This window comes from Microtus oregoni, unplaced genomic scaffold, assembly GCF_018167655.1.
Source record: "Microtus oregoni isolate MIOR12 unplaced genomic scaffold, Mior012 000044F_ref0000062, whole genome shotgun sequence".
Taxonomy (NCBI): domain Eukaryota; kingdom Metazoa; phylum Chordata; class Mammalia; order Rodentia; family Cricetidae; genus Microtus; species Microtus oregoni.
Genome location: NW_024543218.1, coordinates 9,133,162 through 9,149,503, shown reverse-complemented (window position 1 = coordinate 9,149,503; position 16,342 = coordinate 9,133,162). Strand labels below are relative to the sequence as shown.

At 39.3% G+C, this 16,342-nt stretch overlaps 1 protein-coding gene across 7 annotated transcripts in view; it reads right to left on the bottom strand.

The window, feature by feature from the left end:
* Positions 1-16,342, bottom strand: part of LOC121434735 (cyclin-dependent kinase 14) — a 526,212-nt gene that overhangs the window by 239,653 nt on the left and 270,217 nt on the right. For all 7 annotated transcript variants that reach the window (XM_041633665.1, XM_041633666.1, XM_041633668.1 and 4 more), the window contains one exon: positions 12,985-13,108. In XM_041633665.1, coding sequence (XP_041489599.1) covers positions 12,985-13,108 — 124 coding nt within the window. The remainder of the gene's footprint in view (positions 1-12,984; positions 13,109-16,342) is intronic.

The window sequence follows — 16,342 nt, the reverse complement described above, 5'->3', positions numbered from 1 at the left end:
AAATTGATACTATAAATGAACATTAAAACCTCTGATTCTAGTTGGTAGTCCAAAGGTTAACCCAGGAGAAGATCAAAGACCCCATTGGCAGCTATTCCGCTGGCATGTAAATTAAGGGGTAAGTTGACTGTAAAAATTCACTTAGCTATAATTTTATATTTACAAGACCACTGTTCATAACACGACTTGGTACCATCTGAAGATTTTTTCATGGTACTTGAAATATCTGAAAACAATCAAACAATCTGTTAACATTATTTCAAGATGAATTATCTTCTATCCTATAAAGTCAGCAGAAATGCTCAGTTAAAATACTGTTCATTTTTTTTTTTTTTTTGGTTTTTTTCGAGACAGGGTTTCTCTGTGGTTTTGGAGCCTGTCCTGGAACTAGCTCTTGTAGACCAGGCTGGTCTCGAACTCACAGAGATCCGCCTGCCTCTGCCTCCCGAGTGCTGGGACTAAAGGCGTGTGCCACCATCGCCTGGCAATACTGTTCATTTTGATGACCAGATTGAACTAATATTGGCAAGCACATGTCAGTGTTGTACCATGAGAAACAGAGCAATCAGGACGGTACTGTTGTCTTCATGGAGAATAAAGTAATGAGCTATGGGGCACTTCATGAAAAGTACAAAGGCCCGTCAGTGGTATTACAAAGAACAGAACTGAACGAGAGTCCCTGTTCTGCCGTAAAAACAATCTAGTGTCAACTGCTGCAGATCAGATGCCCTTAGGATTCCACAAATGAGGATGCTTCCGCATGCTGAAGTCAATATTCAGAAGAAACAATACTCAGTCCAGGCTGGCTTCTTCATCTCGTACCAGGCAAAGTGCTTGTGCTTTGTTTCAACTGCACAGCACAGACGCCCACAGCCATGCCCCTTATAGAGAAGGTCAGATAAACAGGGCACATCAAGTGACACCACTCGCTATCCAAGCCAGGGATGAAAAGCGGCAGGACACTGACATTTTTACTGCAGAGAAGTAAGTATCTAGGACACAGACGACTTGGTTTCTAAATTTGCAGAGTAATCCATCATCCACTATTTCAAATCATTCATTTTGACATTTTACCTATTTTTTTTCTTAAAGATGGCATGGGCCTTAATTATGAATGTTTTTAGCTATACACCTTTATTCTCAAGGTTTAAAAAGATTGGTCAATAAACTTTCAAAATTAATGAAATTATAAAACAAACTGCTCCCTAAAAATGTTCTAAAAAAGCAAGTCAGAATATTCTTCGTGCTGTTCTCAGTTAAACTTATTTTACCGTTTTACTGCACAGCCATCCACTAAAGATGATTAAAAATCAATATGCCATTACATGTCTGAGTTATTGTAGAAGAGACATGGACAGCAGCAAGATTTATGCCTAGCAAATGACAAACCTGGAATGTGAGTGACAGAATGGGGTGTGCTTCTAAAGGGTCTCCCCATTTCAAAACAAACAGAAGAAAAATCTTTAGCATCCCCTCACATCCCCCATGCAGTTTTCTAGAATCCCCACAGATCAAAATCTGAGCGAGCTCTATATCACATACAAAGTTCTACTACTTGCTTATAATCTACATATATTCTTCTCTGTAACTGAAATAGGCTATCGATTACTTAGAGCACCTAATTGTGTCAATATTTGTTTGCTCTTTGTTTATAGAATGATGACAAGAGAAAACTGTAACTATTTCTTCTTTCTAATTGTTTATTTATTTGTAGACATGGTCTCACTTTGTTCCTGGTCTAGAATTCTTAGCAACTTTTGAGCCTCAGGCATCCATGCTCTGGGGTTACTGATTTGTACTTCCATTTCTGTCACAGGTTTGTTTTATAAAATCTAATCTAATAGAAGCTTCTTAAAATATATACATATATGAGAGAAATCTGAATTAAATCACCAAATAATGAGGATACAATACACCACAGAGATAACTGTCACCTCCAAGTTAAGTCTCCAGTGGCAGAAATGTGTTACATCTAATTAATGGATAATGGTGGCTTCTGGATAACCCCCCAAACAACCCAGGTTAGTGCCAAGGCTGTAGTAGCTCTCCACAAACTGATGGGAAGGCCCCACTATTGCTGAAGACAGCACCTATATAACTCATTGAAGATGGAGAAGCTGAGCTGGTGCCTAACTACAGTCTTCATCTCTACTCACTGCTGTCCATGGCACTTGAAGGAGGGACTAACCTATCAACACCTGATTTGATTTAAGGCCCACACCATGATGGAACGCAGCCCCAACAGAGCCTGGGCAGCCAAGAACCTGAGACTACATAGACCGGGAACCTAGGATCAAACCAAACACTAGAGTTCTGCTAAAGGGATCCAGCAAGGAATGACTTCTAAACATTCTGCTAGACTCACAGACCAGCATCTTGCTCAGCCTTCTGCTGCAGACAGGAGCAAAAGACAGAGGACCACAGTGGACAAAGTGCAGAAAGAGACTGGAAACATTCAGTCCTAAAAGGGGTGTCTTTGTCAAATCTCTCCCTTCAGGGATCAGGGAACTGCACAAGAGGAGGCAAAAAGGTTTTATGTGCCAGTGGGGATGGAAGACATAGAAGAAACAAGGTGTAGAAACGACAGGACTGTGCACATGTGAACTCATAGAGACGGTGGCAGTGTGCATAGGGCCTGCACTACTCTAAACCAGATGGAGTCCGGGAGGTGAGAGGGGAAGTGGACCCCAGCCCCCAGCCCTAACACAGAAGCCATCCCCATTGAAAATCCCTCACAAGGAAAAAACTAAGTTTTTGTTTGCTTGTTTGGTTGCTTTTTTCCACCAATGGTGTGTACTAGATATTCAAACCACTCTTAAGGGCAGACTCCATGGTTAGCAGTTGATGGCCAACACAAACTAACTCAACGGTGTGTGTGTGTGTGTGTGTGTGTGTGTGTGTCTCATAATGCTTTGCCTGGGCATATTCCCCCTACAGGTTTTTGCCTATAGTTTCTAGTTTTATGTTTTTATGAGATCTGTGTGTGTCTTTGTATCAATATGTATTTCTGTGATTTTTCTTTGCTCCTTTTTTCTGTTTGTTTTGTCCTTTCTGGTTTGTTTTTATATCATTATTATTATTTACTATTTTACATGTCTATTGGTTTTCTAATGAGAGAGAGAGTGCTGTTTAGGATCAGTGGGGAGGTGTGGAGACCTGAGAGGAGCTAGGGGAGGAAGAACTATAATCAGAATATACTGTAGGAAAAGTATCTATTTTCAATACAAAAAAAAAACCCTTGGTTTCTGTTCTTAGAAAAATGTAATAGTTTAATTAAAAAAAACAATATCTTAATATTTTGCTACCATCATTGCTCAGCATATAAATAATCAAATCAGGATTTCTCTGGACTGTGTTGTATTAGAGCATTTAATTAGAAAAGTGGCCATCTGAGTTTGACTTAAGTTTGATTAAAAAAAATCACTGAATAAAATTTGACTATAGAAAATGACAGCATATCTCTGTTATTTCAGACTGTATATGCATGTGAAGCTTGTGTTCCCAGCCTCGATTCTTATCAATTCCAAAAAATTTTGAAGATATTTTACATTTGACAGTATCAAACATTCAGTCAAGATATAATTCTTCATTTAAAAATAAACTGCATTGATCTCAGTATATTAGTTGAATTTCCTCTTTGAAACATGGTAAAATCATATGTACACCAAAAGATTGTCTCAAATTAAATGTTTATGATTTATCATAAAAACTTCTAATTTTTTCATCCATGGATGGTTAAATATTGGATGTAAAACCAGCAGACAGAAAGGTAGAATTATTTATACTTTGAAGATCTAACTATGTAATGTTATTTTTCTTACAACAAATTTTTCTCATGATCTTTAGAATTTACTCAACTCATAAATCACTCCTCAGGAAAACATCTGTCAGGGTCCCACATTCTGACATAAATGTGTAAGAGCCAAGTACCCTCTTGCTTAGCTAAAAAGTGTTCCATCTCGTAAAGAAATTAGCATGGAGTGTGATCCTATAATGAAAGCATGCCACAGGGCCACAGATCTCTCAGAAAGACGACATCACTGCATGTCGCTCCTTTGCTGTTGGTCCTTCTCCTTAGGGAAGGCAGATTGAGGAACTGTGGTTGGAAAGAAAAGACAAAAAAAAAAAAAAGGTAACATTGCTGAGTAAGTTTTAAAAGGCCTTCCCTTGTCACGGAATTGCAATTAAAAGGTCAATGTTTTTATATAACATAATATGGAAGATAATGATATAAAAATGAAACCACTTAGGAAAATCTCACTAGTCCTGGGGGGGGGGGTCTCTAAAATATGGTTACCAGCATTCAAGAGGGATAGCAATGCTAGAGAAAGGTCATGCGAGCAGAAGCAGGAAGGATGTGCCTCTGCTTTCTGTAGTCACGTCTCTTTCCAGCTGAGGTTTGAGAAGTCAGAAAGGACCAATGATGAAGACCAAAAAATACGCATCACATCATCTTGTCACACTAAGCAGAAATGAAATGGTATAGCACTCTGGGTAGAGATGCAGCAGAAATGCCAAACAAAACGGAGCAAATCTAAATTTATTTGCATAAAAGCAAAGATTAGAAAAATATCACATTGAACAAAACACCACTTTAATTATCGAATAGGTTAATAATAAAGGTGAAATTTATTTTTTAACCCAGAAACTGTTATGAGATGAATTACAAGTACTGACCATTTAAATTCTTGTAACAACTGGGTAAAACATACACATTTAAAAACACACTGACTGAGACACAATTTCAGTAACGCACCAAATTATGTGCCATTTATAAGCAATAGAAGAGGATTCAACCCCGGCATCTTGCTTTTTGTGTTACATCTCTGCCTACAGGTGGACAGGATTATCTCTAACCAGCATGGGGCATTATGATAGAAGTGTTTGCCTTTCGTTCTATTAAGGTTCCTTACATACTCTGGAAATTTCCTAGAGAGAAGACCTTGTTTAATTGTAATATTTGGTCTTAGTCTCCAGTTCTTGACATGAGTCCTCGTAAGATCGCTGAAATCTCTGAACTCTAAGACTGTTTTACTTGCACACTGAGGAGATGATGGATGACTGGGTCCCCAAGATAAATGGCAAGCTGGAAAGAGCTCCGTGGTTGGTAAAAGTTTGATGTGGAGAGAGCTGGTGTGCCTGGAGAAGTGAATGCTGGGAGCTCTACATCTGCCCCTCTCCTCTGCCCTCCCTCTCCCTAGGCATTTCCGAGTTGGCTGTTTCCAAATTGTACCTTCTACAGTAAACTAGTGAATCTAAGTGTGTTTACTTTTGTGTGTGAGCCATTTTAGTAAAGTGTTTGACCTAAGGAGGAAATTGTGGGAATCCCTATTAGTACATATCTGGTTAGAATTAGAACTTTGTAATTGGCAGCTGACACGTGAGCAGTCACGTGACATTCGGTTTTTAATCTCTGGTGACTGTGGGCAGTCAGTGGCAGAGCGGAGCTGAACCTCAGAAAACCAGCTGAGATCTACGTTTTGACAAACTGTTTACTGGGATGCAGAAACAGTCCAAAGTGGGGGTCTGAGAATGTTGGGAGTTAAAAGAAGCTCAGCTCCGTAGACGGTAGAGGTCCTAGAATACTGCGCCCCTAGGAATCACTGGCATCTGTTCAACTAGAGCGCAGTATGGCTGGAAGGTAACAGAAATGCTGCTAAAGAAAATTCATCTTTCTATTGCCCAAGGGTTTCTCAATGTTTCAGTTCATCTCATGAGTTACTGGGGCTCCAATCCCAACTGATAACTCCAGTAAGATCTCTAGGTCTGTAAGAAATGTCCGCTGTCTCTCTTCTTACAGTTACCATAGGAGACATGGTTGGGTCTAGTGGGTCATACAGAGTGACATCTTACATAAGGGATCCCAGTGGAAAAGAGGGACCTTACTGTTGAACTTGTCTCAGATCATTAGATCAGTACAAACTATCATGTTAGGGATGCCTTGTTAATACCCTTATCTTCCTATGTGTTTGGGGAACAGGTCAGAAATGGCTAAAATAAATTGTCTACTTGATGCCTCGCTAAAGACTCTGACCATAATACAGGGAAACAGTAGCATGAGGAATCACTTCTTGGTGTAGCTATCACACTGCTAGTGGATTTCCATCCCTGGGATACTATGTCTATGTCTGAACCTCCATGGAAATGCAGAGAGGGGATGGGGCATAATGCAGCGGTAGAATACTTGCTTGATGTGCACTAGACCCTGGGTTTAAATGCCACAGGGGAACATATCTACATGAAAAATCCTGAAACTGCAAATATGAATGGTTTTCCCTTTCTCTTACAGATTTATAACTGATATACCTTTATTTCACCTCATAGATTTGGGGCCTCTATTTTGAAAATGAGGTCAGAGGAAAAGACTCTAATGATTTAGTTTACTGACAACTGGATGATGGCATTAACAACACATTGTTTTAGAGTTTTCTTCTAACTCTAGTTACAAGAGTCGGTGACTTTTATAAGAGTTTAATGTTAACTATTCATAAGCCATCATAATCACATGGACCTGGAATTTTCTACTCTTTTCTGCTCTTTCATCTACTGGTCCATCTCATAATAAAAGCCCCCGGTTAGCTGGCTCTTTGACCCTATTCACCTCTGGTACTCCTTTCTGTCACTTCAAGGTTAGTCTAAGTAAAGTTCCCACATCCAGTACTATCTGCCAGTTGTTTTTCAGGAGAGATTTCCCCAGCCAAACTCCTGTGGTAAGGGTGGAAATGTGTCTCTAACCTGACTGATGCTAATGTGTCCATATGAGCTCCCCACATAGGTGCATGCAAGATGCTGAGCAAGAAAGAGCAAGGGCACAGCTCTGTCCACATTCCAGAGTGGAGCATCTCATTCTAAACATATTGCCTGTTTGCAGAGCTACATAAAAGCAGCTGCCTAAACTGTGCATTAAAAATTGCTTATATGTTTAATGGTCCAACGGTCTTTTAAAAGTAAAGTGATGCTTCATTGGGTAATAAAGTCATTGATTATTACATACTACATGCTAGAAGTAACACACAGTAAAATAGAATCCTGTAGACCATGAACAAATTGGTGAAGTTTAACGTTAAGTAATTATTATAGATCTAATGATAAATTTCATTTGTGAACAATACAAAATAGTTGGACATCTATACCTTTTGGAATAAAGACTTCAAATCTAGCAAACTGATTGGAGGGACGCTACTTTTCACCTAAAATTTTATTTCTTTGTGTTCTACTATTTCCTATGTGAACTCCAAGAAGAACAAGACAAACAACCATCCACGTAATATGTCCTCTACAAAGACACATTTCTAGTATGTCCCTTAAATTAATATAAAGTCGGTTTACAAAAGTTCCGTAAAAAATCTTGGTGAGAACTATCGACCTCAGGAAGGTGATATTCTAGGCCAATGTAGGAAGAAAAGAGTGATTTTCCTTGACTGAAACCACACAGCTGTTTAACTCTCTTCCTCCACTGACTAGTCAGTAAAACACACTATGACTTCAAATGCTTATTAGAGATTTCTTGGAGCTCTCTTTCCACCTCCAGGCACACACTTAGCCTAATGGTCTTTCAACAGAGTGAGTCCGTGACCTTTAAAAACAGAAGAAACCTGGATGACTCCAACCTATCTTCCAAGAGCCACATAAAATTGGAAATCTAAAGTCTACTTTACTATAATCTAATTTAGATGAAAATACTTTGAGTCTTACACTGCTAAACAGTAAATAAACTTCTAAGTCTTGATGAATTCATGCATTTGCTGTCTGTGCTTCAATCTCTTTCTTTTAAGGTACTCAATACATCAAAAAGTATGGCTGGACTCATCTGTTTGAATCTCAAAAAACTGAAGACATATAAATAACATGATATGGACTCTGCATGTTGTATTTACATATTTAGGGATAAACACATATGCAAACATATGTAGGTAACAACAATTAAAAAATGAGGCCATGCATTTGAATGAGAGTGAGGGTATGGAGGGGACATATGAGATGGGTTAGGGGAAGGAAGGGAAAGAAGAAATGATGAGATTATATTAATCTCAAAAAAAGAAGAATCAAAACTTAGATTCCTGGGAGGAATGGCGGGATACTGATTTAGACTTAGTGGACAGATTTTCAATTACTAGTAAGCCCCTTGTCACTAGAAAAATAGGTTAACATGGTCAAAAATGTTCAACACAAATCATCAACACTAAAAAGATCATTGTCTTTCATTTCACACACCAAGCATAAGCTCAGAACAAATAAATGACTTCTTGAAAGACCAAAAGTGAGTTATATTCAGCAATGATCTCTTAATTCAATGTCTGATATACTCTGCAATTGATAACAGCTCACCTCAGTGATTAGCAAGGGTCTACAGTGACATCTTCTCAGTGATGTTTTTCTTCTGCAACCTGAAGTTACACCCCTTGTGAATACCAAGAGCTGTGTGAGAGACTCATAGGAAACCTAAGACTCCACACTATCCCAACCCAGCAGTCACACCGGTACTATCAAGAGCTAGAACAACTCTAATAAAGAGACTAGTTATTTAGAATTAGTTAGTTTTCCAAAGAAGAAACAGAAATTAGTAGATTCAAGTGAGTCTTTATCTTTAGATGATTATTCATTTTGTTATGTATTTTATCCATTCAAGCAATATTTATTGCTAAGTTTGTGTTTAGTATCTACTGTAGGGCTGTGCACATAGTGCAAATAACAGTGAGCAAGATGAGAAAAAAATAAAAATAAAAAAGCAAGTGACTAGAATACCTTCAATGCACTGGAAATGTGAGTGAAGTGGCTAAGCTGATGAGAACAGGGAGAATGGCCCTATTCTGGGCAGGGCCACATGAACTGTCCCTCTATAGATAATAATAATAATAATAATAATAATAATAATAATAATAATAAAAAGGACACCCACATTGGAAGCAGAAAGATGAGCATCCCAGGAGACAATAAAGGCCAGTAAAAGGTTGTGGTGCGAGGACAGCCTATGTCCTCATTACCTTGGTGCTGCATGACAGGTTTGAACAATTTTCCCTAGAGATAAAGTGAAGACAAATAGAAGTGAGCCCAATGGAGCAGGCGATTTTACCACACAACAACAGAGAAACCCCTGCAACAGGAATGTTGAGGTGCTAAGCCAGCTCAATTCATTCATTCTAAATGCACGGAGAAAATGATGTTCAGGTGAGTGGTAAGCAAGACTCAGCTTCCGGAAAACAGTTAAATTATATTCTGTTCCGAGGTAAAGGATCTACAAGTACAGCAACATCTGGTATACCTTACCCAAGGACAAAAATCACCCTAGTATTAAAGTCCAATGTACACATTACTGCTAAATTAGTCAAATGAAAAAAGAATGTTATGTAAATTCTGAGATATATTTTATTAGTGTGATCAATAGACATAGCAATTATATCATATTTATTGTAATATAGAATAGATCTACAAACATCCATATGTAGCATTCAAATAATGATCACGGCTTTACTAAAGAGTTAAAGAATTTATTAAAAATTAAGTAGCAATTTACTCTAAGGAAAATGTGTGTGTCTATAAGTATAAAGACACAGGGCCACCTGAGATTAAAATTTATGGATAAGGTCCCTACTGTCCCAGCTTTGTGACCAGACACCTGTATGGCCAAGGCTCCTAAGGTCTACCTCACTCCAAATGTCACACTTCTCTCAAAAGGTGGACTGCCTGCCATAAGTCTATTTAGCGAGGAAACAAGAAGCGACTTATGCACATACAGAACACAGGATAAGCCTGATAAATGTTAGTGCTCTTATCCTCCAGCATATTTTTTCTAATAAGGAAGCAGCATTTACAGCACTGGGGATACAGTCATTCAGAACATATTTGCCTCTTTTATCCGGATGTTTATGGCCTTTGTTCGCAAGAAAGATAAAGGTAAGACAAAGAAAGAATTTACAAAGCTCTTCAAGAGTCGGGCTCTGGATGAAGACCTGTGTCTAATTGTTCTGCTGCCTGGAGCTGTCCTGATTTAACTATTTAGCTTCATTGTACTTTCCCATGCATTTCCTTCAGCTCACACACACTTGTACCCCAACACAGTAAATCACAGTTAATCACGTGTCTTAAATTAATGTACAAAATAACGCACAATTAATTGGGGGGAAATTGTCAATTGGTGAACAAGTCTTGCTCCTAATCCTCCATGCACAGGCCCCACGCCAACTGAAATGTCACTGAAAGTTCATGGGCCATGCTCTGCAGATCAGTGTGGACCAAAGAACTGATTCCATTAAAACTCTCATCACTGCACTGCTAGTACATCATTCTTTCACCACAAAGAGTGAAATACACACACACACAGAAGTGTGTATGAACAGAAATGACACTTTAGCCAATAACAGAAAAATCCCAGCTGATACAAATGATCTTTGCCATACTTCTTACCATAAATACACATTAAAGACATATTAGATAAATACTTAGACAAGAGTACGCATTTATTTTGAGGATATGTAATGGGTAAGTGAAACAGAGTACAATAAAGACAAAAAGAAACTATATAAAAATGTTAAAATATAATTTCTGAGTTATTTACTTTCCTAAATTTTCTACATTTAAAAAAAATCACTGCAGGTTTTAAGACTTCCATCTCAATTTGTTACTGAATCTGATATAAAATGCTAATGTTTTGTTTGGAAACATTATTCCAAAATATAACCTATATAACCTTAGTCATATGAATATTTTCAAGACTGAATGATTGACTGACTGACTGATATTGGACAACCAGAAGACTTAAGGGAGTCTTTGAAGATGAACAAACCTTGCTAAAATAATAACATCTTAAAATGTAAAACTAATTATAAATCACATTTAGACAATTCTACTGTATCTTTAGTTATGCAGACAAATCTGTATAATGCACATTTATTGAGATATTCAACACAAAATATAAGGAGCAGGCTCAATTCAGTTAAATGTTCAATGCAACAATATACTTCAACAGATATCTTATCCTGGCAAACTATGATTTTTAAAAAAATCACTGTTAAAATGGAAATTCTTTTAAAGTTGACAACAACAAACTACAACATGACTGCCACAAAGCTAGCTCCTTGAACCTGAGGAACTACAGAATTTCTCTCTACCACTTGCTCCCCCCGCCATTACTGGTTTCTGTATTGGAACAGACTTTATATGTAGCTACCTCATATAATCCTGATGCCAAATCTGGCAATAAACAACACATGCATGAAACCATACAAAGCTTCACTGTTTATATTAAAGTAACTGATGAAGAAAGGTGTTTCATAACACACATACCTAATGGTGCTAACTTTGCTTCCTTTTCTCTCTGGAAGAAAGGCACACATAAAACCCAGTAGTGTAAAAGGCGAAAGATTTATACGATCTGAAGAGAAACCAGAGTATCCTAGAGAAGCTAAATAAGAAGGTGAATCCAAAGACAAACATATAGGCATCCTCCTGAATATTAAACTTCATCAGGCGATGAAAGGAGACAGAGACAGAGACCCACATTGGAGCACCGGACTGAAATCTCAAGGTCCAAATCAGGAGCAGAAGGAGAGGGAGCACGAGCAAGGAACTCAGGACCGCGAGGGGTGCACCCACACACTGAGACAATGAGGATGTTCTATTGGGAACTCACCAAGGCCAGCTGGCCTGGGGTTGAAAAAGCCTGGGATAAAACCGGACTCTGAATATAGTGGACAATGAGGACTACTGAGAACTCAAGAACATGGCAATGGGTTTCTGATCCTACTGCACGTACTGGCTTTGTGGGAGCCTAGGCAGTTTGGATGCTCAACTTACTAGACCTGGATGGAGGTGGGGGTTCCTTGGACTTCCCACAGGGCAGGGAACCCTGATTGCTCTTCGGGCTGATGGGGGGGGGGACCTAACTGGGGGAGGGAGAGGGAAATGGGAGGCGGTGGCGGGGAAGAGACAGAAATCTTTAATAAATAAATAAATTTAAAAAAAAAAGAAAATAGAGACTACATGTCATAAAAAAAAAAAAAACCCAGTAGTGTAGATGTGTCTGGGAGTGTTCAACTACCTGACCTTGAAATACACAGCCACTCTCTTCCCTCTTCTATTTATTCAGGGTTGGAATAGGGAAAATAATTATTTTCCTCCAAAGGTTGTCTCAACCTCAGGCATCTTTATATCCCAAGGGTAATATTTTCATTCCATTCTTAATGGAACAAATTTCTAATCTGAATATGTATTCAGAAATGATTGAGGCAGTGTAGCGTCAACACAGCACACTGCCATCAAGTGTCATTCCCACTGCGGGGACCCCAGTGAGCCACAGCACAGCGGCAGAACGGAGAGGCACCAGATTGGCTTCCTTTGGCTTTGCAAAGATGTGAAAGGCCAGGCTTCAGATTTCTAAGAACATCTTCTAAAAGGCCTGCTCCAGAACCGAGAATTGTGATAAGTGTTCTCATCCACAGTGCTATGAGGACTGCCCAAAATAACAGTCACTCCTGGTACAATTACACTAGACCCTACATTATTGTGTCCTTAGAGGAACATATACTTTGGAGTGCTGTCCGCCCAGGATGACAAAACTGGTACAGGGATTTCACTTCCCATCTCCTCACACTTAATAAAATGCTTTGATTTTTTGAAGTTGTGTGGTAAGCCACCCCGTTATCTGACTTCAGATTATTTTCATAGTAAAAACTAGGAAAAGAAACGAGATCTCCTCGAGGATATTTTATGTTCAGAATTTTCCTGAGATTTTGTTTGCTGTCATGTGTGAAGATCTTGTGATTATATAAGGAAGAACAGTAAACAGTCTTCTACTTTATAAAAATCCACCAACCATTATATTTTACTTTATCATTTTTCAAAAGATGGAAATCATTTCTTTGTTCCAGAAAAAGGATTACCAGGATCAGTGATGACAGAGAACGGTGCCTAAACAAAGACAGTGCCACCATCTGCCTGGCATTCGCACAGTGAGACAAATAAACTGGCAATTAGCTGCCTTCCTACCGAAGTCTGCCAGCTTCAGCTCCCCCGTGTCACTGATGAGAAGGTTTTGTGGTTTCAGGTCTCTGTGCAGGATATACCGCTGGTGGATGTACGACAGTCCTCGCAGCAACTGAAATAAAAACAACTGGAAAGACAGAGGGGAGATGAGAGTTAGAAGCCAAATTCAGATAAATGCCACTTCATAATACAGTCTGACAAATACATCAGTGAGAATGGGCAACCACCTCTGGACTTCCTACTACTTATTAAGCAAAATGTGCAATATTAGTATATCAATCATCATTTCATTATCAATTCATTAGGAAGTAAATCAGAGAATTTCTAAAACATCATGGTGTCAATCAAGGTACTTCCTCAGCCACAGAGTTCTATCATCTATGAACTATGACAGAGAATATGGAAGATAAGGTGATTACAGTCTTACAGTATCAATCTCTCTAGACTAAAATGATGTATAAGAGAGCAAAGAAATTTATAATATTATAAAAGATAAGAACTTTATATTACTATTTATTCTTATTTGATTCTATAGAAATGGCATGAGCAAGGGTCCACCACTAACGTGCTTTAAGGAATGAAAAGATAAGATGACCTGAGACAATGAAAACAAGACAGTCGTGTCCAACTACCAGCAAATGGTGATCAGGCTGCCTTTGTACAAATGGCTGTGGAGACTGGTTATTGCCTGAAGACACATACGCACCTTCACTAATTGCAGGGCTGACCTTGCCTAGCAGAGCAATAGTTTGGGTGTGACAAATATTTACAAAATGACTAGAGGACTTCGCTTTGGCGTTTACATCAAGCGAATGCTTCTATTCTCGTAACTGAAGAATAATTCACACGTTATCCCAAAGCTCCGCTTGCAGGGAAGTTAATTTCAAATAATTTGCTTGCCAAAGTCACTCTCATTGACCTAGTATTTAAGCAATCAATCTCCCAAAACAAAAACAAAACAAACGGATTTTAAATTTATGCACCAACTATATCCTGCTCATAAATCCAACTAGTAACAAAAGGCTGTGCCAAGGAAATCCAACGTGAGTTAAAAGAACGAAGCTGGAACCACTCTGAAATAGTCAAGTGGAAACGATTAGCAGCTCCTGGAGGGCTGGGAGCTGGCATTTCTGGAATGCTCCCACTAACCAGGGCTACGAAATCCAAGCACACTTGTCTTCTGACACAACATGTAGCAATGACAGTACAATTAGCTCACCTCAAACATCTTTCTAGGTGGTAAATATGCATGGGAAAGAGAAGGCCTTGGCTCACTATTTCCAGAGTACAAGTAGACAGATGTGAGTGTCTATTCTGAGACAGAATAGATGAAAATTCTGGCTAAAGACCCCAGAAAACAAACATCTTTCCAGAATTTGCCTCCTCTTAATTTTTCCTACATAGAAGATGGAAAAGGTTGGACACTAACATCACCCTAACTTCTAATCCTCTTTGTCCACTTAACCAAGGCACATGATTTCTATGACATTCCTAGTTCTTCCATTCAGAAGGAAGATGAGTAGGTGAATTAAAATGCATCAAGAGACACATGGATATAGAAGCGTATACTAAAATTAAGAAATAAATCTCTTGTTAAGAAAAATTTGGCATTGCCCAAGATGCTGGCTATTGTTTAGAAGCTATAGGACCGTGGATTTGGCTGTTTAACCATGTCAATGCTTTCAAACTGATAGGAACAGCAGAAAATATGCACTACCATTATCCCCATCACAGTGATAAGTGTAAGACCCAGGGCACGAACCAAGATTGCTTGATTACAAAGCTGACACTCTTCCCTAACCTGTACAGGAACTAGAGACAAGGATCACCGTGTGTAGGCATGCTGATATAGAAGCTGCTTCCTCAGCCTGATGGCATAGTGTTTGAACATCCAAGAACACGCCCTGGGAACCCAAGGAACTGAACTCGAGTTTCAGCCAGGTGCTCCGTCACTACGATTCCTGTCTCTAAGGAATCTTGCCAGACCATCGTCAGAGGCATGCTGCTTTTCAACTCTGTACCCATTCCCTGCTGCCTTCCCTGACTTGCTTTCTGTCCCCTTGCAGCCCCTCTGCTCTGGATAAAACATTCCCACTCTATGTCTCCACTGTAGCTTCTGAGCACATCATACAGAATTGACTCCAGCTCGCACAAGTGGTATCCCTTATACCTCATCATAAACCGGATACACAGTTGGCACGCCTGTATCACTAATGATTTTACCAAATGGATTAGAGACATCTGGATAAAGACAGATAAAAAAGATCACAGATAGGAAGTCCTGGAATAGGATGCTCAAACAGCTAAGAGCAGAAGTGGGCAGATTAGGTAGGAGCAAATACCCTTAGTAACTAGAAAAATACAGAATCCTGCTAATCCAGAAGCTCTGCAACTAGGATATCATGCTGAAGAAGAATAAAATCGGGATCAGAGAAGGATGAGATCACACGCTCAGCTTTAAATGCACAAAAGCTCTAAACTTTGGGGGCTAACACCACCCCCAAAGTACATAAAATGAATACAAGGCAAATCTCTACACTGCCAGGTACCATCATGCAAAGAGAGACTGACAGTTACATAAACAGCTCCTTGTCCCATAAGAGACCTTCACACCACAGTTCACACTCATTATCCCGAAGGTACAAGAAAGGAAAGTTCTAGCAGCTGAACAGTAATAGACCTGACTCTGCCATTGTGTGAAGATTAGCCTGTGAGAAGAAAACAACTCAGGAAATCTATCACTCTGAAAATGGAACGGGGGAATCAGGCTATGTATTCCCTGGTGTCAGAAACTGAACTAATAATGTGATAAACTGTTGCTTTTCTGAGGTGCAAACTTGAGGCCATGACCATGAGTGTTACATAAATCCAGAACAAAGAAAAGAAGATAGCGTACGAAACTGTAAAATCTCCACAACAATATCATAAAGGTAGGGGAGTCAAGATGACAACAGCAAACTCCACCAAAGCTTGGGTGTGCTATCCCTGCACACGGACTGACCCAGGAGGATGGCAAGTTCCAGGCCAGCCTGAGCTATATACTGAGACATTATCAAAGAAACAAATGAGAAGAAGGAAGGTAAGAGGAGAAGGGTTGCAGGGAGGGGAGGGAAGGGAAGGGAAAAAAGGGGGGAAGGTGAGCAGAGAAAGAGGGAAAAGAAGAAAGGGCAAGGGTGAACGTGTGTGTTTTACCAATAGCATCTGACAGTGGCTAACAGTCTATGCTCTGGTAAGCAGGGTAGGAGACAGTAAGAACTCCACCCCTTGGTGATCTACATAGAACATCCGATGTGGTACTCTTCAGTAAGACTGGAGAACTCGGTTATGGGAGGTTTCTCCTTAGGCAAACCAGGAACGGACC